Source organism: Oncorhynchus mykiss, chromosome 3, assembly GCF_013265735.2.
Source record: "Oncorhynchus mykiss isolate Arlee chromosome 3, USDA_OmykA_1.1, whole genome shotgun sequence".
Lineage (NCBI taxonomy): Eukaryota > Metazoa > Chordata > Actinopteri > Salmoniformes > Salmonidae > Oncorhynchus > Oncorhynchus mykiss.
This window is the reverse complement of record NC_048567.1, coordinates 65,901,684-65,929,112: the sequence shown is the minus strand read 5'-3', so window position 1 is coordinate 65,929,112 and position 27,429 is coordinate 65,901,684. Positions and strand designations below refer to the sequence as shown.

The 27,429-nt window shown below is 44.9% G+C and overlaps 1 protein-coding gene across 5 annotated transcripts in view; it reads left to right on the top strand.

Annotated features, from left to right (window-relative positions):
* Window positions 1–27,429, top strand: part of LOC110520419 (mannosyl-oligosaccharide 1,2-alpha-mannosidase IB) — a 109,993-nt gene that overhangs the window by 34,601 nt on the left and 47,963 nt on the right. For all 5 annotated transcript variants that reach the window (XM_021597732.2, XM_021597729.2, XM_036974965.1 and 2 more), the window contains exons 5-6: window positions 7,780–7,876; window positions 26,521–26,639. In XM_021597732.2, coding sequence (XP_021453407.2) covers window positions 7,780–7,876; window positions 26,521–26,639 — 216 coding nt within the window. The remainder of the gene's footprint in view (window positions 1–7,779; window positions 7,877–26,520; window positions 26,640–27,429) is intronic.

The window sequence follows — 27,429 nt, the reverse complement described above, 5'->3', positions numbered from 1 at the left end:
CCGTGGTCCTCACCCTTCCGTTAGAGACCGATTTAGCAGGGAGGGGGAGTGGAGTGTCTTTGTTCACTGTTAGCACGGCTCTCTGGGATCGATTGGGGGGGGGGGTTGGCCTGGGATACTGGGAGCCCTGGGGGGAGAGGACTGGGGAGCACAGGGACCAGTTCAGTGGTGGCTGAGCATATGGCCAGTATAGGGAGTGAGAAAGAAGGGGCAAGGGAGGGGGCATAGTGGTGCACACGGAAGTACTCAAGGTCAGAGAGACTGGGAGAGAAAGAGGCAGAATACCAGTTAATATTATCCATCCCAAAGAACAGTCACAGCAAGGTCAGGAGAATGTGCCAGAGGGAATGGGCCAAGTGAGTTTTCATTTGAAGGCAAACGCTTCTCAACAAAGTGGTGACTCTCTAATATTGTACCACTACCCAAACTTGTTCACCTGACTGCCCTGTTTACTGGCTGTGATTGCTATTCTGACAGGGGTGTAATTCCTGAACCCACCTCTTGTTGTGCTTCCACATGAATTCATTGTGACTGGGTCTGAATCCACGATGAGTGTTCTAGGTGGCTAGATAGGTGTGAGAGCACCATATGTTACAATGGAGCAGCAGCTGTATTATCCTCTTTATTTGTTAGGACCCGACGCTAAGAGCTGTTTAAGGGGCCTATCTGAGCTACTTTTTAAAACACCCTGGGTGTCATGAATGTATTTACAGTGGAGCACAGATCTGTCACATTTTCACTGCCATTGTGTATCTTGTGAAGGGCCGTCCTTTAGAGCAGATAGGATCTGTTCGAGGGGGGAGGATGGAGGTTTTGAAATCAATCAGGTTGACTCGAGGTTATCCAGGGCAGTACATTCATACCTCCAAAGCAGCTCCCCTCGCCTCTCAAGCTAAGTTGATTTAAACAATGGCAGCAGCCTAGAAGAAATGGTCCTGCTCCCTCAGCAGCACTGTGACTCCCATGGATTTATGAATATTTGGCAGCAGGTGTGACTTACAGGGCATGGTGCGGTGGTGGGGGGTAGCTTCTGCTGTGTGAATCACCTGAGGGCAGGCTGTGTCCTGACAGACCCGGGCAGGATGCGGGACATAGGTGCCTGGTGGGCCAGAGTTTGGCTGTCATTGTGAAGGTCAGAGCAGAGCTCCTAGTGGGCAATGTTTCCCAGAACGGGAGACAGGAAGGCAGAGAGAGCACTGGCCAGCCGCACTGCGGACCTCTCAGTTTATAGGCTGTCCACCCACGTCCCTGTCCTCCCCCCCTGGCCTGAGTTATGCAGGAACAGGAAATAGTCCAGTAAACAACCGCTTCTGGTTTAACCTGTGGGTGGGGGTGCAACTCAGATTGTTAGACATCATTCAACTGGATTAAGGTAGGTCCTGTTCTGTCACACTGAGTCATACCCCCATCACCCTATCTATACCTGCTCTTGTCTTTTTCTGTTTCCGTCTGTCTTGCTCTTGCAATCCCCCCTCTTTCTATCCCTCTATCTTTATTTTTTATTTTTACCTGTTATTTAACTAGGCAAGTCAGTTAAGAACAAATTCTTACTTTCAATGACGGCTTAGGAACAGTGGGTTGTTCAGGGGCAGAACGATAGATTTGTACCTTGTCAGCTCGGGAGTTTGAACTTGCAACCTTCCGGTTACTAGTCCAACACTCAAACCACTAGGCTACCCTGCCGCCCCACTGCTTGAATACTTTTCCTGTAGTGCTCTTTTTGCATGCTTCTCTCTTTCGTTCTCCCTCATCTCTCCCTTCCCTCTTTCTGTGCTTTGCGCCAGTCCTGGCCTTGCTTCTCCAAGAAGTGGTTCAAGAGAAGTGATTTACTCTAAAAGGATGTCACCCTCAAGGTTCTCTGCAATGTTGCGCTGTGGAAAAGTGATCAGCAGGGGAAATAATGTCTTCATGCAACGCGCCCAAGACCTCAGCCCACAACAGGTAAAACATCAGATATTTAGAACAAAAATCATATCACCAGAGCTCGCCGACTTGAAATGACAAGGTGACGTGTCCTTTAAGGCACAGATGATGAAATCCACCTTTCCTTCCACATCAGTGTGTACATATATCAGAACTGGTTATGAATCTGTCAGACATTCTCCAGAAATCTTAATAGTAAAATCTGCTGTTTTCATCAGCTCCAAGAGCTGGATAGATATACACTTCTCAGTGATAATGGATGGACAGAGAGGGTGGAGTCCGTTCCAAGCCAAGGTCGAAGGTGGCATAGAAGGTGGCGTGATTAATACGTCTTCCATGGTCTATCATGGTCCACACCATGATAGATAGTGGGTAGAAATTACTATGTAATTATCCTGGTGTGGATATTAACATTGACAACATAAGCAATGTCAGCGCAAGACAAAAACCGCATAGCCTCTGCTAGACAGACCAAGATAATGATGGTTATTAAATGGATGCTTTTATCCATTGTGACTTAGTTAACACAGGCTATATCCAGTATACACTGAGTGTACCAAACATTTGGATCACCTTCCTAATATTGAATTGCACCCCGTTTTGCCCTCAGAACAGCCTCAATTTGGTATGCTGGCCCATGTTGACACAATACTTCCCACAGTTTTGTCAAGTTGGCTGGATGTACTTTGGGTGGTAAGCCATTCTTGATACACACAGGAAACTGTTGAGTGAAAACCCCAGCAGCGTTGCAGTTCTTGACACTCTCAAACCTGTGCGTGTGGCACCTACTACCATACCCTGTGCAAAGGCACTTAAATCCTTTGTCTTGCCCATTCACCCTCTGAATGGCACACATACACAATCCATGTCTCAAGGCTTAAAAATCTTTCTTTAACCCGTCTCCTCCACTTCATCTACACTGATTGAAGTGAATTTAACAAGTGACATCAATAAGGGATCATAGCTTTCACCTGGTCAGGCAATGTCATGGAAAGGGCAAGTGTTCCTAATGTTTTGTACACTTAGTGTATGTGTCCCTCGTGTGAATCAAGCCCACAAACTTGGTGTTGCAAGTTGCCATTTTTAAAACCAACATAGCCAGAACCACAAGGTTGGCTGTGAGTTTCTTACACCGTTTGTGTGCTTGTCTTCATAATCTCTGTGGCGCGTGGGTTTCAGTTAACAGACACTGAGCACCCCACCGCAAGCTGTCATTTCCCTATGCTCCCTTCACCAAGCCCAGAGTTAGGCAGGCAGGCTGCTAACCGACAAGCAGAACGCCTCCAACAGTCACTGGGAATAAAAGCCAAGAGTAGAGAAGTCCAATGGAGCACAAAATGAACATCAGGAGGATAAGGCAGGCACTGACAGAGGGAGACTGAGGGATCTCAATGTGGTCTATTTAACTACTAGACTGTTGGAGGGTGGCACTACCCAGGATAGCTTTTATAGTGTGATGGTGGGAGAGATATGGGATGGGGCTAGATAGAAGTTGAACGTTTGAAAAAATTCTAATGTAAAAGGGTAGAACACAAGTTGTATTTTTTTTTCTTCTATGCCACACGTGAGGATGCCAGCGCGATTGATGCCACTTCTCACGCCAACCGTTTTGTTTTTTGTTTATTAGACGCTTGTTTTATTATCAGTTTTTCTAAGTTGAAATTGCCATCAAACTGAAAGACTTAATGTGTTGAAATATACATGTACGATTCCATTGCTGATCACCTGCTAATCTCCTATCTGGCGTTCTCTCCACCTCACTCCACTGTCTACCTGGATCCATCTCTGATGCCTAATTCCCAGGCTGAGCTCTGCTGGGACCGCAATAAATCAACTTGGCGTTGGACCTGGACCTGGACACTACAGCTATCGAGCTAGCTCTTGACCCGCTCCACTACAGCCAGTCAGACTCCTTGCAGTCCCAAAGACACGCCTAAAAACAATGGGTTCCCAAGCATTCTGCTGTCTCGGCTCCCGGTTCTGGAACAAGCGCCCTCCCCACCACTGCATGCCCCAGACCACTAGAAATGTTGTTACTTAGAGTATAAATATCAAGTGTCTCACATTGTGTACTTTGAGAGAAGATCAAGTCTCTTAATGCAACGATGTCCCTGCCCCATTAGTGCTAGTCTGTCATGAGGAACCACTGAGTCCAGGCTGCATCACCACTTATGCTGGACAGAAGTGAACACACTAGAATAATGCCACATGGCATGTAGACATTTTTAATTTGCTCATTACTGTTCCCAAAACAATGTGAAGTACAGGCTAGAACACTACAATGCAAGAAGATACCGGTGGAGGCTAACCTTCCTTGCTAGCGTACAGCAGAAGTCAACATCAATTCACTACCCTAGTACCTTGTTTGTGATAATATGCAAACCATAAATCAAAATATTGCTGAGTACTAAGCTGATTGTCACCGAAAGCTGTTCATTCACTTCATCTCCCCCACCTCGCGTCTATCCCAGTCAAGATCATCTTTGCTCAAGCCTCGAACCGACTTTGTGTGAATGACGTCAGTGGTCTTAAATAGACAGCACACACTTTTATAAAATAAGTCATTGCTTCATCTTTGCAAATGTTGTTTACCTTTACAATAAAATAAGTCCCGAATGGAAGGTAAGCAGATTTGTTTTTCATCTGTAGCCTCGTGAAATAAGCTAATAACTCAATGCATGCACACACTATTGAATTTGCATTCTCCTGTATTGTGAATAGGCCTTGATTTTACCCAGTTTATCAATAGAGATTTACCATTCAAATAAATAAGTTATGTATACTAAATATAAACGCAACATCCAACAATTTCAAAGATTTTGCTGAGTGACTGTTCATATAAGGAAATCAGTCAATTGAAATAAATTAGGCCCTAACCTATGGATTTCACATGACTAGGCGGGCACAGCCATGGGTGGGATTGGTATGGGCACAGGCCCACCGAATTGGGAGCCAGGCCAACCCACTGGGGAGCCAGGCCCACAAAAGGGCTTTATTACAGACAGATACTACTCAGCACAGATTCACAGGTGAAGAAGCTGGATGTGGAGGTCCTGGGCTGGCGCAGTTACGCGTGGTCTGATGTTGTTGAACATACTGCCAAATTCTCTGGCAACAGCTCTGGTGGACATTCCTGCAGTCAACATGCCAATTGCATGCTCCCTCAACGTGACATCTGTGTCATTGTGTTGTGAGACAAGTGCACATTTCAAAGTGGCCTTATATTGTCCCTGACACAAGGTCCACCTGCGTAATGATCATGCTCTCTAATCAGCTTCTTGATATGCCACACCTGTCAGGTGGATGGATTATCATGACAAAGGTCAAATGCTCGCTAACAGTGATGTAATCACATTTGTGCACAAAATATGAGAGAAATAATATTTTTGTGTATGGAATATTTCTGGGATCTTTTATTTCAGCTCATGAAACATGGGACCAGCACTTTCCATGTATTTTTTTAAAATATTTTTGTTCAGTGTAGTTAGATTTGTTTAAAAAAAATTGTCAAATTGATTGTCTAATTGATTGATTTAATGCATGCATTCAAAAATGCCAAAGGAACTCAAAAGATCAGTCTGGATGAAGTGCCATTATGTGTCTTAGTACCCAGAATCCATCATAGACAAACTCCTCAACTTGGGATAGGGTTAATTATCAGGTATCCTATTGAAATAGTGAGTGCTTAGATTTAGAGGGTCTACATCAGAGGTTAATGGTTCTGTAGGAGGAAGGTATATGGTGTGTATGCAATTAAGCTTGGAATGTACTGAGTGTAGGGAAAGCGATCACGTGGCAGCATTGATAACGGGAAAGAGCCATGGATTAGTGATGAAGGGGGTCCAGGTCAGGTCACTTTAAGGGAGAAGAAAGTTTATGGCCGTATCACTTAGTTTCCTGCCTAGCAGTAAAGATAATGTTTGTTCAGATGTGTAGGAGGAGACAGCATAGGAGAAATGGTTAAATATCAGTGCTTGTGTGAACAATGTCTTTGTCTAATGCAGCTGTATTGACCCTCTGGGAAGAATAAATGTAGTTAGTAGAAGAGAACAATCCTCAAATACAACTTAATTTATTATGATATTGTTTAATCCTGATGAGACATAGTTTAAACCTTGTCATACTTAACACAGCTGGGAGCATAGCTAGCACTGTATTATTGCAGAGTGCAGAATCTCCCTCTATTTGCTGATGAGCATTATTCCTCTCGCTCATGTTGTGATTTGTGAATCCCTCAGTACTCCCATGGTCTCCGTGAAGAATCTGAGGCATAGCTAAGCTGGTGAAGAATGTGGACGTGTGAGAGCTGAAACCAGACCGAAACGGAGCCAACCAAAACCTTATCAAATTAAAATACTTGCCCTTGCCACACAAATTAACACATTACTCTCCTGGCCTGCATCCTAAATGGCACCCTTTACGGTGCACTACTTTTGACCTGGGCTCATCCACTATATAGGGAATAGGGAGCCGTGTCTGTATGTCTTCAGTGAACCTGACATTCAATATGTGCTATTGGATTTTAGATCCAACTCCGTACTACAGAAGTGACAGTCAATTAATGACTGGGATTTTAGGCTTTTAAGTGAGTTTCATGTTCATGAAATGTCCCATCAGTGTAGAATTTGAATATTCTGTTTTTGTACGTCCTATATTCCTCAACAGATGGGCCAATCATTATTTGATAAACCGGCCAATTGGACATCTACCTGGTCGTCGGGAGCCAATGGTTAAGTGGCTTTGTCCTGGTGTGTAAATGTAATTTATATTTATTCTCTTGCATGTGGAGACGACGTGCGTCATGGAACGTCACCAAGCCAAGAACACAAAACGCCCGGGTTTATTGGCTTGGCTCCCTCCCTCGCCCTCGTCTTGCTGTGAGGAGAGGAGAGCTGGCTATGGCTGGTACAGGAGGAAAAGCTGTCCTGGTTTTTAGACTGCTGCCATGACCGGCAGACAGAGAGGGACCAGGTGACGAAATGCTCTCCTATGGGATAGCTGATCCCATCAGACTAGGGTGATTAATAAGACAAAGGGAAATTGGAAGTAGTGAGAATGCAGTAGAGCTTTGGGAAAGCCTGACTCTCTGCCAGTCAGTAGTGTTGTCCTCACAGTTTCCCTTGGATGTGCATCTCGCGTCAGCATCACTGTCTCCAATGTCAACTTGTCTCACGATTCTGTCTCTTTCGCTCTTATCCTGCTCACCCTCTTTATTCTCTGTTTATTCTCAGTCCAGCTCTTACGGCTTCTCTTTTAAAGGCCATGTTAAGAATAAAGCAGTGTTTTTATCCACCAAGTCTAGTCAGTGCCTCCAGACAGCCAAGGAAAACAAAGCTTTGAGAGTGAAGTAGCCCCACGGCTACAATTTAACAATGTCTGAAGAGGAGTTACACGGCACGCATAAACACACATGCACACACATGCACACACACTCACACTGTCGTGTCCTGTCCACCCAGCCTTGTGGTGAGGGAGCTGCTGGGTAGTGACCTAGCAACCGAGTGACAGAACAGACAGGGTTAAGGCCACACCAGGGGCTGGCTGAAGGGGCACAGGGATGTCTCTATTAGTAGCATCATTGCCCAGAACAGAGGGCTAGGTATTGTGCCGCCCTCTCTCCTGGCAAGGCTGCAATGATGGTGAAAAAAAGATAAAGGATTGTGTGTGTGCATGCTAATCTCTGTTTTTTGTTCTATTATGAGTCATTTATTTGACTGTGATAAGCCTGTTGGAATGGTCTCTTCCACTGGTGGTATTAACTCCACTCCATAGTTCAAGATGTTACTGTTTTTGTGTACCAGCTCATTGTGTACCAGATGTTTTGTCTAAACCAGGCTGCTCGTGTGTATGTTGTAGATGATGAAGCATGCGTGGGACAGCTACAGACAGTACGGATGGGGACACAACGAGCTGAAACCTCTCGCCAAGAAAGGACATTCCACCAATATCTTTGGTAAGTGTCATTCACTACTACACGTACAGTACACACACACACACATTCACATTTCCTGTCCTTATACTCTGGTGTTTGGATGCATCATCCATGACCAGTGGGTCCCACCAAACCCAGTTTCTCACTCCACCAGTTTCTGCCAGGGTTGTTGCTGCTGTTACTGTTCAGCTCTGCAGCTACCTACTGCGGTAAAGCAGGTCAGACAACTGCGGCTCATGTTTTTGCGTGTGTACTGTCTGTGTATGTATGTGTGAGCGCACTCATGCGTGTTCTGTGTGGAAAGTTTTAATATTCAGTGGATCAAATTGTTTATAAGCTCTTGTGGTATTTGATGAGTTTCTGTTAAATGGTAGATGAGCTGCAGTACTGTGGTCTGTCTCCTGGTTCTCTAAATTCCTGTGAAATTCCTTCTATGCTCGCTTTGAGGCAAGCAACACTGAACCATGCATGAGAGAAGCAGCTGTTCCAGACTGTGATCTCGCACTCCATAGCCGATGTGAGTAAGACCTTTAAACAGGGTAACAGGCAACAAGACCGCAGGGACAGATGGCAAAGGGAGATACCTAGTCAGTTGTACAACTGAAATGTGCCTTCCTTGTTTAACCTTTTGCGTGTAGGGGGCAGTATTTTTGTTTTTGGCTAAAAAACGTACCCATTTGAAACTGCCTATTTCTCAGCTCCTGAAACTAGAATATGCATATAATTGTCAGATTAGGATAGAAAACACTCTAAAGTTTCCAAAACTGTAAAAATATTGTCTGAGTATAACAGAACTGATATTGCAGGCGAAAGCCTGAGGAAAATCCAATCAGGAAGTGCCTCTTATTTTGAAACCTCTGTTCCTATGCATGCCTATCCTCCATTTGAAGGGATATCAACCAGATTTCTTTTTCTATGGCTTCCCTAAGGTGTCAACAGTCTTTTGACATAGTTTCAGGATTTTATTTTGAAAAATGAGTGTGAAAGATCACATTGCGAAAGTGGATAGGTGGGGGCTCTGAGTGAGTTTTGCGCAACTGAGTAAAGCGGCCATTGCTTCTCCCGCTGTTATTGAATAACCTACACACCCGGTTGATATATTATCGAATATATATTTTAAAAACAACCTGAGGATTGATTATAAAAAAACGCTTGACATGTTTCTGTGGACATTATGGATACTATTTGGAATATACGTCTGTGTTGTCGTGACCGCTCTTTCCTGTGGATTTCTGAACATAATGCGACAAACAAACGGAGGTATTTTGGGTATAAAAATAATATTTATGGAACAAAAGGAACATTTGTTAATGTGCTATCGATAAACTTACACAAACGCTTGGATTGCTTTCTCTGTAAAGCATTATTTAAAAATCTGAGACGACAGGTGGATTAACAAAAGGCTAAACTGTGTTTTGCAATATTGCACTTGTGATTTCATGAATATTTTTTTTGTAATATTATTTGACTGTGGCGCTATGCTATTCAGCGGTTGCTGATGACAATTATCCCGCTACCGGGATGGGTAGCGTCAACAAGTTAACCCAACCCCTCTGAAACATTGATGACCATGACGAATACTCAAAGCATACACTGACCAGCTGGCAGGTGTCTTCACTGACATTTTCAACCTTTCCCTGACCCAGTCTGTAATACCTACATGTTTCAAGCAGACCACCATATTCCCTGTGACAAAGAACAACAAGGTAACCTGTCTAAATCACAATCTCCCCATAGCACTCACATCTGTAGCCATGAAATGCTTTGAAATACTGGTCATGGCTCACATCAACACCATCGTAGACACCCTGGAACCACTCCAATTCGTATACCGCCCCAACAGGTCCACAGATGATGCAACCTCTATTGCACTCCACACTGTCCTCTCCAACCTGAACAAGAGGAACACCTATGTGAGAATGCTGTGACTATACCTCAGCGTTCAACACCATAGTGCCCTCAAAGCTCATCACTAAGCTAATGATCCTGGGACTAAACACCTTCCTCTGCAACTGGATCCTGCTTGCATCCGACCGCAAGGTGCTACAGAGGGCAGTGTGTACAGCCCAGTACATCACTGGAGTTGAGCTCTCTGCCATCCAGGACCTCTATAGTATGCGGTGTCAGAGGAAGGCCCTAAAAATGGTCACTCCAGCCACCCAAGTCATAACTGTTTGCTCTTCTGCCGCACGGCACGTAGTACTGATGCACCAAGTCTGGAACCAACAGGACCCTGAACAGCTTCTATCCCCCAAGCCATGAGACTGCTAAATAATTAGTCTGGGTAGCTATGGGTTAAAGACCCTGAACAGTCGTTCTGAAAACTACTTTTTCTCTCATGGCTAACTACCAGCAAGTTTGAAAAGATTGGCTGAGTCGCCTGGACTGACAGCTCTTTCGAATGACTATGTTAAGCAACTTGGATGCAGTGCTGCAGTAAAATCATCTAAATGAAATTTGGTGATTCACAAAGCAACTCTAACAGCATTGAAATTGCATCAATGATATTAAATAATTTTAATAAATGTCCCGTTTGGCATGTCTCTTGTGATGCAGTTCAATGCAGCACTGACAGATGTTGACTTGACAACTGCGTCAGATTTCAATGCCCCCCCGCCTTTGTTCCATGCTAGCTGAGGGCCTAGCTAGACAGTAACTAATTAACACCAGACACAGATGAAAGGGGAAACAAGTATTTTTGCCATAGATTAATTAGGTAAACTTGTAATTATATTTGCTGACACCCTACGGTAAAATCTTGGCACCAGTAGAGTAGCTATAAACCACTGCCCTCTGCAAATACACCTTCTCCGATGTTGGTAACAAGGCGGTACTTATTTAAATTAGATAAAAGAATATGTTACCATTGGTGTATTAATCCCCTAGAGTTGATTAACGCACCGTTGCGTGAACCTAACTAACATACTACAAAAGTCTTAATTTTTTTAATTTTTTTAATCAGTTTAATCTAGAGCTGTTTTTTTGCATTGGATGTGTCTCAATCCACCGCTGTCGCACTTCTGCATCTGCAGTGCAAGGTGGCAGAGCTAGAGTGGTGTTTGTCAGACCATGTTTGTCAGACCATGAGACAAACATCACAAACATCTGTGACGTCCGAATGGTTTGACCTACAAACTATTATGACCACTCTGTGTCCCCCCTTTCTATATTCTATTACTTGGGTGGCTGGAGTCTGACATTTTTTAGGGCCTCATCAATCTACACACAATACAACATAATGAGAAAGCGAAAACGGGTATTAAAAATAAAATATATACCTTATTTACATAAGTACTCAGACCCTTTGCTATGAGACTCGAAATTGAGCTCAGGTGTGCATCCTGTTTACATTGATCATCCTTGATGTTTTTACAACTTGATTTGACTCCACCTGTGGTAAATTCAATTGATTGGACATGATTTGGAAAGGCGCACACTTGTCTATATAAAGTCCCACAGTTGACAGTGCATGTCAATTTAAAAACCAAGCTATGACTTCGAATGAATTATCCGGAGAGCTTTGATAGGATTGTGTCGAGTCACAGATCTGGGGAAGGGTACCAACAAATGTCTTCAGAATTTAATGTCCCCAAGAACACTGTGGCCTCCATTCTTAAATGGACGAAGTTCGGAACCACTTCTTAATAGAGCTGTCCGCCCAGCCAAACTGCGCAATCGGGGGAGAAGGGACTTGGTCAGGGAGGTGACCAAGAACCCGATGGTCACTCTGACAGAGCTCCAGAGTTCCTCTGTGGAGATGGATGAACCTTCCAGAACGACAACCATCTCTGCAATACTCCACCAAATTAGGCCTTCATGGTAGTGGTCAGAAGGAAGCCACTCCTCAGTAAAAGGCGCATGACAGCCCGCTTGGATTTTGCCAAAAGGCACCTAAGATTCTCTGGTCTGATGAAACCAAGATTGAACTCTTTGGCCTGCATCCCAAGTGTCACGTCTGGAGGAAACCTGGCAGCATCCCTACGGTGAAGCATGGTGGTGGTGGCAGCATCATGCTGTGGGGTTGTTTTTCAGCAGCAGGGACTGGGAAACTAGTCAGGATCAAGGTAAAGATGAACGGACAAAAGTACCGATATCCTTGATGAAAACCTGCTCAGGACCTCAGACTGGGGCGAAGGTTCACCTTGAACCAGATCAAACATCTCTGGAGTGACCTAAAAATAGCTGTGCAGCAACTCTCCCCAACCATGCTGACAGAGCTTGAGCTATCTGCCGAGAAGAATGGGACAAACTACAGGTGTGCCAAGATTGTAGCGTCATATCCAAGCAGACTCTAGGTTGTAATTGCTGCCAAAAGTGCTTCCTGAGTGCTCCCAAGTGGAGCAGTGGTCTCAGGCACTGCATCTCAGTGCAAGAGGCATCTCTACAGTCCCTGGTTTCATTCCAGGTTGTATCACATCGGCCGTGATTGGGAGTTCACAATTGGCCCAGCGTTGTCCAGGTAGGACATTGTAAATAAGAATTTGTTCTTTACTGACCTGCCTAGTTAAATAAAGGTTGTATTTAACTTTTTTGTTAAGTACTGAGTAAAGGGTCTGAATACCAAAGTCAATTATATATACACTGCTCAAAAAAATAAAGGGAACACTTAAACAACACAATGTAACTCCAAGTCAATCACACTTCTGTGGAATCAAACTGTCCACTTAGGAAGCAACACTGATTGACAATACATTTTACATGCTGTTGTGCAAATGGAATAGACAACAGGTGGAAATTATAGGCATTTAGCAAGACACCCCCAATAAAGGAGTGGTTCTGCAGGGGGGACCACAGACCACTTCTCACTTCTTCATCAGCTTCCTGGCTGATGTTTTGGTCACTTTTGAATGATGGCGGTGCTTTCACTCTAGTGGTAGCATGAGACGGAGTCTACAACCCACACAAGTGGCTCAGGTAGTGCAGCTCATTCAGGATGGCACATCAATGTGAGATGTGGCAAGAAGGTTTGCTGTGTCTGTCAGTGTAGTGTCCAGAGCATGGAGGCGCTACCAGGAGACAGGCCAGTACATCAGGAGACGTGGAGGAGGCCGTAGGAGGGAAACAACCCAGCAGCAGGACCGCTACCTGAGCCCTGCAAAATGATCTCCAGCAGGCCACAAATGGGCATGTGTCTGCTCAAACGGTCAGAAACAGACTTCATGAGGGTGGTATGAGGGCCCGACGTCCACAGGTGGGTGTTGTGCTTACAGCCCAACACCGTGCAGGACGTTTGGCATTTGCCAGAGAACACCAAGGTTGGCAAATTCGCCACTGGCACCCTGTGCTCTTCACAGATGAAAGCAGGTTCACACTGAGCACATCTGACAGTCTGGAGACGCCGTGGAGAACGTTCTGCTGCATGCAACATCCTCCAGCATGACCGGTTTGGCGGTGGGTCAGTCATGGTGTGGGGTGGCATTTCTTTGGGGGGCCGCACAGCTCTCCATGTGCTCGCCAGAGGTAGCCTGACTGCCATTTGGTACCGAGATGAGACCCCTTGTGAGACCAAATGCTGGTGCGGTTGGCCCTGGGTTCCTCCTAATGAAAGACAATGCTAGAGGCTGGCGTGTGTCAGCATGTGGCTGGCGTGTGTCAGCAGTTCCTGCAAGAGGAAGGCATTGATGCTATGGACTGGCCCGCCCGTTCCCCAGACCTGAATCCAATTGAGCACATCTGGGACATCATGTCTTGCTCCATCCACCAACGCCACGTTGCAACACAGACTGTCCAGGAGTTGGCGGATGCTTTAGTCCAGGTCTGGGAGGAGATCCCTCAGGAGACCATCCGCCACCTCATCAGGAGCATGCCCAGGTGTTGTAGGGAGGTCATACAGGCACGTGGAGGCCACACACACTACTGAGCCTCATTTTGACTTGTTTTAAGGACATTACATCAAAGTTGGATCAGCCTGTAGTGTGACTCCAAATCCAGACCTTTTGATTTCCATTGATCATTTTTGTGTGATTTTGTTGTCAGCACATTCAAATATGTAAAGAAAAAAGTATTTAATACGAATATTTCATTCATTCAGATCTAGGATGTGTTATTTTAGTGTTCCCTTTTTTTTTTTGAGCTGTGTGTGTGTGTGTGTATATATGTGTGTGTATGTATATATATATATATATATATATATATATATATATATATATATATATATATATATATATTTATTTATTTATTTATTTATTTATATTTATTTATAACCCCGTTTTCTCCCCTTTTTCGTGGTATCCAATTGTTTTATCGCTACAACTCCCGTACGGGCTCGGGAGAGACGAAGGTTGAAAGTCATGCGTCCTCCGATACACAACCCAACCAAGCAGCACTGCTTCTTAACACAGCGCACATCCAACCCGGAAGCCAGATGCACCAATGTGTCGGAGGAAACACTGTGCACCTAGCAACCTTGGTTAGCGCTCACTGCGCCCGGCCCGCCACAGGAGTCGCTGGTGCGCGATGAGACAAGGATATCCTTACCGGCCAACCCCTCCCTAACCCGGACGACGCTAGGCCAATTGTGCGTCGCCCCACGGACCTCCCGGTCGCGGCCTGGGTGCGTTCCCAGAGTCTCTGGTGGCCCAGCTTGCGCTGCAGTACAGCACCCTTAACCACTGCGCCACCCGGGAGGCCAGTAAATTATATATTTTATTTTTTATAAATTACAATTGTAAGTCTGTTTTTGCTTTGTCATTATGAGTTATTGTGTGTTGATTGATTTTAGAATAAGGATGCAACATAACAAAATGTGGAATAAGTTGAGGGGTCTGAATATACATATATACATATACATATATATATACATACATACACACACACACACACACACACAATGACCTCGTACCCATGCACGTCAACTCGATACTGGTACCCGTGTATATAGCCAAGTTATCGTTACTTTTGGATTGTGGATTTATTCCACGTGTTTTTTTATTTCAATTGATTTATTTTTTGCTCTCAAGGCGTCTGAATACTTTCTCAATGCACTGTATGCTAACGTGGGATGCAGTCCTGCAGCAGAACTGCTGTCCTCGGACTATGTTCCTATGACACACAACCAGGACGCCTTCAGTAGGACAGTATTGGCAGGTTTCCCGGACACAAGGTTATTCAGAGACTAAATTTGAACATGGTTTTTAGTCCAATACTATGATTCATCTTTGTCTTGGAAACCGGCCCTAGACAGTCCCGTATATTGTCTTTCTGTTGGCATAGTTCTTACCTTGTGGTGGATGATGTGGTTTAACCTACTTGTGGGTGGTTAACTGACTTCTTTTAGCAGCAGTGTCATCCCTCACTGTCTGGCCCACTCACATAACGGGATCATAGTCTGTCAGTCCCATCGACCTGAGCATGGATTCGGTTGGAAAGCGTTTGACCTGTAATTGTGGTCATCCATCGGTCACAGAGAGCAGAGTGGCGAAAGAAGGTCGTTCTGTTTACTGTGGAAGGGTGGAGAGCAGACTGACAAGGCTCTGATCTTTAAACACACTGACGGACTCTCTGGTGTTTACAGGAAACTGCTCTCTGGGGAGCACAGGGTCGGGTTACATTGATCCGCACTGTAAACTGAACTGAAAGCCACACCACTGGCCAAGCAGTCCCACAGCAGGGCCAGGCTAGGCAGGTAATACACACAATGTAATAACCACCTCAGGTTTATCAACATTAACGGCATTGATGTGGTCGGATAAAGAATTATATTTTTTTAATAAAGTAACGTTTATGGAGACATTTGACTGGGAGTGTTTAAATTGGATTGGGAGTGTTTTCAGTGCACTTAGGATCTCCTAGCTCATCTATGCAGTCCTTATGCAGTGTTTTTGTAAAAGCTTGTCTGCTTGCATTGCCTGGATGTTGATGGTTCTATGACCAAGCCCAGGAGATCCCACTCCTGAGGATATTATGCAACCAGGGCTGGATCTCATTCCAATAAGTTGCTCCCTCCCTTCGCTCTTATTTCACTTCCCTTTACAAATAGGCTGATGCATAGTGACGTCACAAAGAACGGTACTCTTGGTATGCACTGTCTAAAGGCCTGCTGAATTGTGGGATAGGATGAGAAATGAGACATGATATGGACACCTGCCTGTCCTTCCTACAACCCCAGACAGCATAGCAGGGCTCACTTTGTATTACCCTCACACAGTAGAATCCAGGTTGTCTTCCAGAAAGGATCTCTCCCTCCAGCCCCACCCTCTGGCTCCCTACTCTGCTCAGCTCAGAGAGCAGTTGCCATAGCGATTAAAGGGGCAGCTGAGTTCAGGTTTGTTTGGACGCCTGGTCTTCCCCAGAGAGGCAGAGGCGAAGCGAGAGGAATAACTGGGCCCAAAATCTGTCTTCTCCAGCAGGTTGTGTTTTTTTTTTTCTTTTTTTCGCTCACCAAGCAAGGAATTTTTGTATGGAGGTTAATGAGCAAGTGTCAAATTTGATTAACAAAAAAATCGGATGGCTTATTTGCTCAAAAATAAGTTTCGTAATGCTTACGAGTGCACTGATATAAATAGGTCACGTGACATCCCAGCAAGTTTTAAAATAAACACTTTTTATGTTGGAGTTGTGCCCGCTATTACACTCGTTTCTGCCCTCTCATTGCCTAGAATGGTCCCACCGGATCTTGCCTCTTCCCGACTGCCTTCCATTTTTTAAAGGAATGGTTGAAGTATCTGGTCAATGTAATGGATTATCTGTGTCGTCCCTTATCTGTGTTGTTTCTCTGTAATACACTACAAACCTGCTAGCCTAGCTGTTAGCACTTTGCTTTCCACTCAACAGTCCTGTAGGGGGAATTAATTGATTAGGTAATAAGATTAGTTGTTATTACAGATTTATTAGATAGGATCATACATTTGGAGCCATCCCGTGGTCCACAGCTCCTCTTCCTCCTTCAGTTTGCAGGCCGTTAGTTAGTTAGTCAGTTGGTTGTTTTTTACATGTAGGTCATGTCTTCATATGGTCGTTTCCCAGGGCAGAATAGCACATTGGAGCATTCTGGGAAGGGCTGTGAAATGGCGCCATGGCAACGCGCCCGTGGGAGAGTTCTGATTAACGCACGTTGAGCAGAGGAGAGGAGATGTGGAGAAACCTAGCAGTGGATGTCTGGTAATGGGATGAAGAACCAAATAGGATCATTCAGAACCCAGATGTCTGAGACTCACTGAGAGAATACACATACCATCTCTGTCCAGAGGGTAGGGTGAGGAGAGAAAAAGAGGGATAGAGAAGAGGGAGGTGCTGAGTTAAAGGAGTTGAGGGGAGATGGAGAGAAACATGAAGGGGAAGATGAGGAGAGAGCAATGTGCAGGGAATATGCAGCGAAATGAGGCTGGAGGAGAGGGAGGTGTGCATGTCAGTTTGTGTTCACTGGTGACAAGATCAGAGTAGAATTCACAAGTGGTAATGTATGGAACACCTTTTGAAAATACACAGGGAGGGTTCATAAGAAGCAACCTGAGAAAATAATGCACTCCAGTTAGGTCCAAAGCAAGGATGGTTGTGGGAGGGATCACAGAGCAACAGGATGTAATACCACTTTGGCGTTCTAAATGATTCCTTCAGTGGCTCTAAACATGAGCAGCTATAGAAAGCAGTGTTTTTGTAGGCATTAACTACGCAATGGCTCATTCAAAGCCAATGGGGAAATAAATGTATCTGTATTTAAATTAATGCCAAAAAGGTCTGTGGTAAACACAACCTTCATCAGCTAATTTCACTTTTTGTGAATTTTAAAGCATTTTATCTCATTGAACAAAATATGTAAGGTCGCCTAAGCCTGTGTACCTCAGACCTTATTTTCGGCGTTTATCCCAAAACCCCATTCTTTCCCCCATATGAATGGCTGAATGAACCAGAGGTAACTAATTTCTGGTTTTTAGGACTATAAGCTGAGGAGCTCTATTATGACAGAGATGGATTCCTCCAATCACACCTCGGGGGATGTGGGATTGACGAGACTAAGTCCCTCCCCCAGGGTTATATTCTCATCTCTCCTCAATATTTATAAGCTCATTATAATATTCCCATTAGCCCCCCTGTCGGAGCTCTGATAACATCTCCAATTACACACATACTCTTCTGCTGGTTGTCGAACTGTGCTCCCCGGGTGGCTAATATCCTCTTAATGAACAGTCATTTCCTTGTTGGACGACCATGTTGGTGAGAGAGCGAGGGAGCTTGTCGCTGCTCTTGTGGGAAATGATACAGCAGTGGCAACGTTAGTCTTAAAGCTTCCCAGGACGGCTGTGCTGTGGAATCACTGGGATGGATGCTTTAACTGTGGTAGTGGATGAATCCTGAGTGGGGAGGGATGATGTGGTGGTGATGACTTTATAATGACAGCTGGAGGGGCCAGAGACACTGATTTCAGCTTGAGGGAGTGTGGGAGAAAGAAAGATGGAGAGATGAGTAAGGAGAGATGAGGCTCAGCCTGGTGAGTCAGGTTATCTCGTTTTCTCTAAGTGCTGAGAAACTCCCCAGTCAATACCAGACACTCTGAAATGAGCGAACACCTCCAATAAGCCAGCACAACATCTCTAGTCTCCAGTGTTTGTTTGTTTGCATATTTGTGTTTGTGATATTTCTTATCAATCCATATGCATTAGTGCAGCAGTGCACAGTAGTGAGTACTGTGCCAGTAGTAAACACCTCTCTGTTTGGCACGTATGTTCTGTACCGTACAGTGTGTTTCTAGGGGTGTGTGTTACATGGGCTCTATCCTTGGTGTAGTCTAAATCCTCCTGGCCCTCAGAGAGGATGTTTAGGGAGGAATTGTTGCATGTCTCCCTGATTTAATAACCAGTTGCTTTATAGTATTTATTTATTTCTCTCAGTGCTGAAGTTGAGGTTGGCCTGGACCTGCTAGCAGCGTTAGAGACCCGGTGAGATGAGAGACTGTGTCCAAACTGGCCCACTAGTCCCTATATAGCGCACTACTGGTTTGCCCAATGGGCTCTGGTCAAAAGTAGTACACTATATAGGGGCTAGGGAACAATTGCAGAGACTGAAGCTAGCTCCGGGTCCCTCCCAACAGGATGATGTCACATTTCCCTCTCAGCTGCTCCAACTCTCCCCTTTACCCATATTCCCAGCGTTACACTCTGATTCAACTTTTAACAGGCAGGCTGGTGCCAAATTGGACGGCAGGCAGGAAAGCAAACAGTTTCCCTCTTCTGAGTCTGTTCGGAATGCGTAAAACCCCTCAAACACGAGGAAAAAGGGATAAGGAGAAAGTTAAAACTCTTTTGAACAATCCACTTTAATGACAGCCTAAAAAGGAGCACAAAATGAGCTCCCCCTTTTGTTTGACAAAACATCATATTTATGACAAGAGAAACTGTTCGGAGTAACGCTATTGAATGGGCCCTCAACTCTGCAGCTCTGGGGTCGTTAACATCTTCTATAAATATTTGTACTAATGACTGGAAGGGGGAACGCTTAATAATGGTACAGGACGTCACGTTGAGAAGACCCATCATGCAGAGTGAGACCATTGGGAGGAGGAAGGAAGAACATCTGCTGCTCACCACAGTGTAGGTGTCCCTAAAACGAGGCCTCGCTCACATTCACTGCTCCAGAATTTCATCAAAGTGCTATAGCTCAGTAAATATTCATCAGGCCGTATATAGTGACTGGCAGGTCCCACAGCACACAGCCCACAGCCTCATCACACAGTCCCTCTGGAGATGGGCCATGGAAGGGAGCGGAAGATTGAGAGGGAGAGATGGAGGAGAGAGAAATATGGAAAGATGGAGACATTGAGAAGAGACGAGCTCAAAATTTCACCATAGAAATCAAAAAGCCTAGCTGTTTTAGGCAGGCGCCAACCGAGTTAGGAAGGGGGAGCACCTCTCCTTTGTAATGAAAGGAATGTTGGTAGGTTGGAGATAAATGTTCTCCTGAATTCTGAGTGGTTGCATCTTCTGCAGGTTTAGTTATCACCCAGGCTAGAAGCCTACGCTGAGAGACTGGATGTGAGAATGGATGTTCTCCGGGTGTGAAAAGTCTGTCAGCAGCTGCGCACATGCACACTTCCATTCTCTCACACACACACACACGTGCACACACGTCATTTAAATCAAGAATCTCAGCCCACACACTTCATTGAGTTCAGGGTTAACCCCAGTGCGTATAAGTACTAGGTTAATCTGAAAAAAAGGAAAGATAAAAGCGTGTCAGAAATCCTTTTCCCATCTTACTGTGTCTGGAGTTTTGGTGCCTACAGCCCTACATGGATGTATAAGAAGTATTGCCAACTCAAAGTACAGGCCTAGTCTTCCTGCTTCAGTGAATGGATTAGTCTATGTCAAAACATGACAAAAAAAATCGCTGAAGAGTTCATTGTACTCGTTACTAATAAACAGCAACAGACCTAAAATAGCTGTAGAATACAGATAACTGCCAAAATAAAGGAAACACTTGAATGAGGTATACAAAGTATCTTATAAACAGATGCTTCCACACAGGTGTAGTTCCTGAGCTATTCCTAAGTAATTAACATCCCCTCAGGCTTAGGGCAGGACCGGGTGCCCATTATTTTGGCTACCATGGCTATGCCCCCATCCAGAGGGCATGAGGGGTCACCAAAGGATTTGATGTGCATGAAAACGATTTAAACCATACGTCATGGCTGTCTCAGATCTCAACTCAATTGAACACTTGTGGGAGGTTTTGGAGCGGTGCCTTTTACACCACCAACAAAAAAACACAATTATGGAATTTCTTGTTGAAGAATGGTGTCGCATCCCTCCAATAGAGTTCCAGACACTTGTATAATCTTTTGGCTCGTGGTGGCCAAACACCTTATTAAGACACTTTTTATGTTGGTGTTTCCTTTATTTTTTGCAGTTACCTGTATATTATGTCCAACAGTCCCTGGTACGGCTATTTGATAAAGCACACTAGAGATTTACCCTGGTTTCCCCTTCTCAAACTCCTTGATCTCCATTTTTGACACAGATGGATTGGTGTACTCCGATTGTGTGATTCGTTTACACTGCCTAAAGTACCTGCATACCGCTGGTGTTTGAAGGATCTGGTAGACCTTTGTTTTCTTCAGCTATGCTGCTGTACCGAATGCACAGAAGTCTCCACACACAGTTCTTGTCGGATGACTTTGTGTATTCCAACTTTCAAGAAACGTTGCTGCTCTTGCCCTTCAGCCATAGAAGTAATTTGTTGAAAGTTTACACAAGATATGTTAATCTGTGAGGGGCCTGGTACACTTAAAATAACACATTGGATATAACATAGTCTTCTGTAGAGAGATGGAGTACACAAAAAAACAGCCAGAAGGCAGTTTGTTCCCTTGGTTAGCGGTTCAAAGCCCATATGATCTCTGCAATAGTCATGCACATTAGTCATGTTCTAGTTCTTCCTCTTTTAAAAATATCAAATGGGAGAATGCAAGAAGAACTTTTGGCAAGAAAGAAGTTATCAGATTACTTATCCCATGTAATCTCCAATGTAATGTTCTCAGACCTAAGGCTGGAGTTACACAAAGCAACATTCACACAATTTTTGTTGTAGTTGCAGGTTGCAAGTGAGATCTAAAGCAGCTTTGCTGTTACATGAAGCAACTCAAACACGATTAAAATTGTATGCAACAGCCAATCAAATTGAAGCTGCTTCTATGGTATTGTGTGACAATTCTAAACTCACGCCATGTCATCTGCTGCATTACATCGTGATTTCACAAATTATTGATTTAGACAAAATGCTGGCTGTACAATTTAGCTAGCTAGACAAAATGAAATTGGCAACACTTTGATCAAGCTCGCTAGATACTTTTAGTCATGAAGTGTATGTGGACACTTGCTCGTCGAACATCTTATTCCAAAATCATGGGCATTAATATGGAGTTGGTCCTCCCCTTTGCTGCTATAACAGCCTCCACTCTTCTGGGAAGGCTTTCCACTAGATGTTGGAATATTGCTGGCGGGACTTGCTTCCATTCAGCCCCAAGCATTAGTGAGGTCGGGCACTGATGTTGGGCTATTGAAAGGCTTGCAGTAGGTGTTCCAATTCATCCCAAAGGTATTCAATGGGGTTGAGGTCAGGGTTCTGTGCAAGCCAGTCAAGTTCTTCCACACCGATCTCGACAAACTAATTCTGTATGGACCTCGCTTTGTACGGGGTCATTGTTATGCTGAAACAAGAAAGGGCCTTCCCCAAACTGTTGCCACAAAGTTGGAAGCACAGAATCATCTAGAATGTCATTGTATGCTATAGCGTTAAGATTTCCCTTCACTGGAACTAAAGGGCCTAGGCTTGTGTGCGGCTACTCGGCCATGAAAACCCAATTTCATGAAGCTCCCAACGAACAGCTCTTGTGCTGACGTTGCTTCCAGAGGCAGTTTGGAACTCTGTAGTGAGTGTTGCAACTGAGGACAGACGATTTTACATGCTACGTGCTTCAGCACTCGGCGGTCCCGTTCTGTGAGCTTGTGTGGCCTACCACTTCGCGGCTTAGCTATTGCTGATTCTAGACGTTACACTTCACAATAACAGCACTTACAGTTGACCGGTGCAGCCTTAGCAGGGCAGAAATTTGACAAACTGACTTATTGGAAAGGTTGCATTCTCTGACGGTGCCACTTTGACAGTCACTGAGCTCTTCAGTAAGGCCATTCCACTGCCCATGTTTATTTATGGAGATTGTATGTCTGTGTGCTCGGTTTTATACCTGTCAGCAACAGGTGTGGCTGAAACAGCCTAATCCACTAATTTGAACGGGTGTCCATATACTTTTGTGTCTATATATAGTGTAGCTAGCAATGAGCTAACGAGTTTGCTAGCTGGCGCAGCACATGTTGAAATTTTTTTTTGTTTAAACTGGTGAGAGATAGGTCTGGGTTCACTTCAAAAATTGTATTCATTGACTTCCAAACCATGTACCAGTCCTGATTCCAGTATTTCTTTATACAGTGCTAGTTTGGGTAATGTTTCTTCTGTCCACCTTGAACACGGTTTCCACAGCACTGACAGCTGTTTTGTTGACATGACAACTTCCCAAATCTTTGAATGGATCATGTGACAAAAGCATTAGTTTTGATTGGCTGTTGCTTGCAACTAGTCACACAAAGTTGAAAAGTTTCAATTGGATGCAATCAAGTTTATTAGTTGCAGGCGGGGTGCAATCGAGAAGGAACTGTGTTCCAAGCAACTAAAATTGCGTGCAAGTTGCGTCGTAACTGCAGCTTGAGGCATCCAGCAGGCATCCTCTTGTCATTGTTGATATCTTGGCTCTCTAGTTAACCTTAACAGTAAATAATAGACAATCGGAAAAAAACTTTGTAAATCCTGAATGTCATCTCAAACACAGTGGCAAGCAAGACTCCGATCAAGCCCTCTGTGTTGTTAACAGACCCAGTGTGTTCTGTTTACAATCTTTGGTGTTGTAGTCCTGTGGAGCTAACAGCAAACCCTTTGGGAAGAGAGATATGACTTACAGCTTTAATCCAGTCATTAGTATATAACCAGTTGTGTTCTTAGTGGGAGGGAGCCTGAATTGTCTCTGGCTTGGCCAGCGTCTTGGTGGTGATGGTGTGGCGCCGACAGAAACCCCCCAGTCAATCTGTGTATGTAGGGTCATGTCCTCAGTGAAAGGCCCAGTCAGAGATGCTCATAGGAGCCGGCTAATTGACAGATGGTTCTTTGTAGCTCAGGTGGTAGAGCTTAGCGCTTGTAACGCCAGGGTAGTGGGTTCGATTCCCAGAACCACCCATATGTCAAATTTATGCACACATGACTGTCGCTTTTGGTAAAAGTGTCTGCTAAATGACATATTATATTGTTATTATACTGTAGATGCTGCAGCAGCAGATGTTCCAGTGCTGAGCCAGTCATTTGGTGGTGGGCGGAAGGAGCAGAGCGTGGTCTGAGTTGGCCATGAGGAGATTGGCTTCCCTTACTCCACACTGATCATTAAGCCAGACCCACATGCTGTTTACTCAGGAGGAACAGAGAGGGTGAGCTGTTGGAGGGATGCAAGAGAGGTGAGAGGAAGGGGTTAGGGAGAATGCAAAATGTGTAGAGGGGAGCGTCAAAGAGCAGAGTGGGAGAGATTGCTAGATAGAGGGGGCTGAGAGGAGGCTTTGGCATGGACTCGGTCTCAGCTTCAGCGCAGTAGCTGTCTGGTTTTCCCTCAAACTCCCTCTGCACTGGGCCCAGGGTCTGGTCTGTCTGAGTGGAGCTCTCCCTCCCCCTCCATTTCCCCCCCTCACACACACATACACACACACACACACCCGGCAGTTTATTAGACTGAGAAAATGAGTGAATAATGAAACATCACGTTCCGTGCCATGTGTGGATTTATACTGGAGCGCTAGGAAATCTGTCACCCAATGAAATTGGCAGAGGAGAGGGTAGGGAGGAAGAAAGTAGCTGTTATGATTATTCCCCAAATAAACCTTATCCAGGACAATTTGTATCAGATTAACAATGTCTGGCATCTTTAAATACTTCCAGGTATAAATGCCAATCAGCTTCATTTGATATGATTGGCCCAATTTGAAAGGTTGTAAGTGGATGTTGATAAGACTCATGAAGTGACAAGTACAGAGGGATGATGGGAGGCATGGAGGACAGATGGAGGGAGGGATTAGATGGATTAAGATGTTGAGATGAAAAAGATGTAAACCATACATCATTGCCGTCTCAGATCTCAACCCAATTGAACTCTTTTGGGAGATTCTTGAGTGATGCCTGTGACAGCGTTTTCCACCACCGTCAACAAAAACACCAAATGATGGACCACCCGAGTGGCACAGTGTCTAAGGCACTGTGCCTCCTTGTGGCAGGCCGGGCGCCTGCAAGCTGACCTCTGTTGTCAGGCAAATGGTGTTTCCTCCGACACATTGGTGCAGCTGGCTTCTGGGTTAATAAGCGGGCGGGTGTTAAGAATGGCGGTTTGGCGGGTCATGTTTCTGGGGACGCATGACTCAACCTTCGCCTCCCGAGACCGTTGGGGAGTTGCAGCGATGAGACAAGATCGAAATTGGGAGGGAAAGGGCATTGAGTCTGTTCTGCTTCCAGGAGGGCCAATCTGTCCAGATCCCAGGCAGGCCAGAGTCTCAGCCTCAGCCAGCCAGCCCGGTGGGTGTATTTTTAGAGTGATTTAGGACTGCTGTCAGTAGTGATAACACTGCAGCTCCAGCAGAACTACAGCCTGGCTGGTTCTCTCCTCATTAGGGTTCACCAGCAAAGCAACATACACAGTTAACAGAATGTATTAAATGTGCAGTGAAATACTTGTTGCAGTGAAATGCATGCAGAGATGTAGGTATAGTACTAGAAATGTATCAAAAAGAGCAACAGTATTACAGCTGTACCATCAAACTGAGCTGCAGTATTAAGATGTAGTATTAAACTAAGGCCGCTTCAGCGGTATTAAACAGAACTACAGTGATAGAGCTTTGCTGTTAGTTAAAGTGAATTATAATGACCCACACTCACCACCCTGGGCAGACTGCATCACTCCCTTGGCCTGTGGTCACATTGAGGGAGGGGAGGAGTGTGAGTGGTTTGGCTGTCAGTCGTGTTTTAATGAAGATCCCTGCTAGCCGTAATGGCGTCTCTCTCGCTCTCTCCATTGAAGGTGAGCTAGTGATTACCCTAGACTCCAGAGAGGAGAGGGCTGCTCTGCTCTCCCTCTCACTCATTCAGCCTTCTCAGTGACAGGGGTAGGTGGGTCGTAGTGGTAATTGTAAAGTCATGGTGCTTCCTAGAGATTTATAAACCATAGGCAACCCAATTTGAAGAAGGCGATACTCTGATCATTGGCTGATCGCTCCTTAATGTCCATGCTAAAATGGGATCTCCATCTAAAGTCACGCCCGCTGTAGTGGCACAGCACCTCCTACTTTTAGGGGGTCAACACCTACTTTTAGGGGGACAACACCTCCTACTCTAAGGGGGACATTATACAACAAACCAGGAGTGTTCCCTGACCAAGTGACCTGACAAGGAAAAATTATTGGCGCAGGAGTTCTCCCCAAAGAATGTAAGAGGGGCGCTGCGCCACTTTTTAAAACATTTCTATGTTATCATTTAAGGCCAGGCACCACACCCTAATACAGTGCTTCCCAAACTGTGGGGCGCGCCCCTGTACTCTTGAAAGTTGTTGTAGTAGAATGCACAAGGGGCAATTTTGGAAATTGGGTAGTGCATCATGAGTTTCTCTTGTCATGTCAGTCATTGCATACCTTAGAACTATTTAGAACGTCATAATGTTTTATAGCTAGGTTCTTTTGCCCATAGAATTTGTTGTAATGTTGGAGTCACTCAAATATCACATGAATACACATTAGATATGGTAAAATGTATACAATGGCAAGAAAATTAGCTTTAAAACTGCAACATTTTCTCTCTGCCAACAGTTTGTCATGAACAGTGCTTGTGCCCATATAAGTAGACATGGGGAGCACGGGATGTTCCCCAATGCTGGAAGGGGTTCGGGTCAATTCCATTTAAATTCTAGTCAATTCAGAAAATTATCGAAATTCTACATTTTCCTTATTGATAAGAATTGGAATTTCACTGTTCTACCTGAATTGACTGGAATTTAAATGGAATTGACCCCTAACCCTGATATATATGGTAATAAGGACCTTTGGTTGCATTATTTATTGTTACATGAGACCCTAACCCTGTGTATGTCCTCTGTCCAGGTAATTCCCAGATGGGGGCCACCATAGTAGACGCCTTAGACAGCCTGTACATGATGGGACTTCACGACGAGTTCAAGGACGGACAAGAGTGGATAGAGCAGAACCTGGACTTCAGCGTGGTGAGTAGAGCACAAAACCTTTGTTTCTGTACTTCAGTAGTGAAAACTCTGTACTTTGCCACCTTCTGTTTTGTAGTCTTCAGTGCCATATAAGCATGTGGTAGAACCTTCAGAGAACCTAGAACCAACAACAACAACTTGCTTGATGCCACTTATACCTTAATCAGATCTACTATCAACCACACAGACGGGGCGCTAGAGAGTCCGCCACGCTACGGACAGACGGCTCTGGTTTTTAGTCCCTGTCCAGTAGTGAAGCCTTTTGAGACATGAGGAAAGGAGCGTTGCTGTGATGGAGGGAGAACTGGACACACCGGTCGGAGTCATGGAAATGATGTGGGCAGGGAAAGTGTTTCAGACCACATAAAGTGCAAATGGACTGCAATCAGTACACCCCTGACTGAGACACCTGTCTGTTTCTCTGCCATCTCCCCCTCTGTCTTGATTCTCTGTTTTAACCCTCTCGCTCTCTCTCAGGCTAGGGTTATTAAAGTCCTGCAGATGTAATGACAGCACAGGTGGTCTGTGAATGTTTGACAGGCTGACACTGTGGAATGTAATTAACCTCTGGACTGCTTCGGTCAGCTCTGGGGTAGAGGGAGAGAAGGAAAAGGAAGATGGAGAGAGATGGGAGATGGATGAGAGAGATCGAGGGGAGGGTGAGAGAAAAAGAGAGGGAGGATGTTACTGATCTATATGTTTACATCAGGGATGGGCAACTGGCGGCTCGTGGGCCCCCCTTTTGAAGGCCCTCGGATTAACCCCAGTTGGGGTCTCAATTTACTGTTGC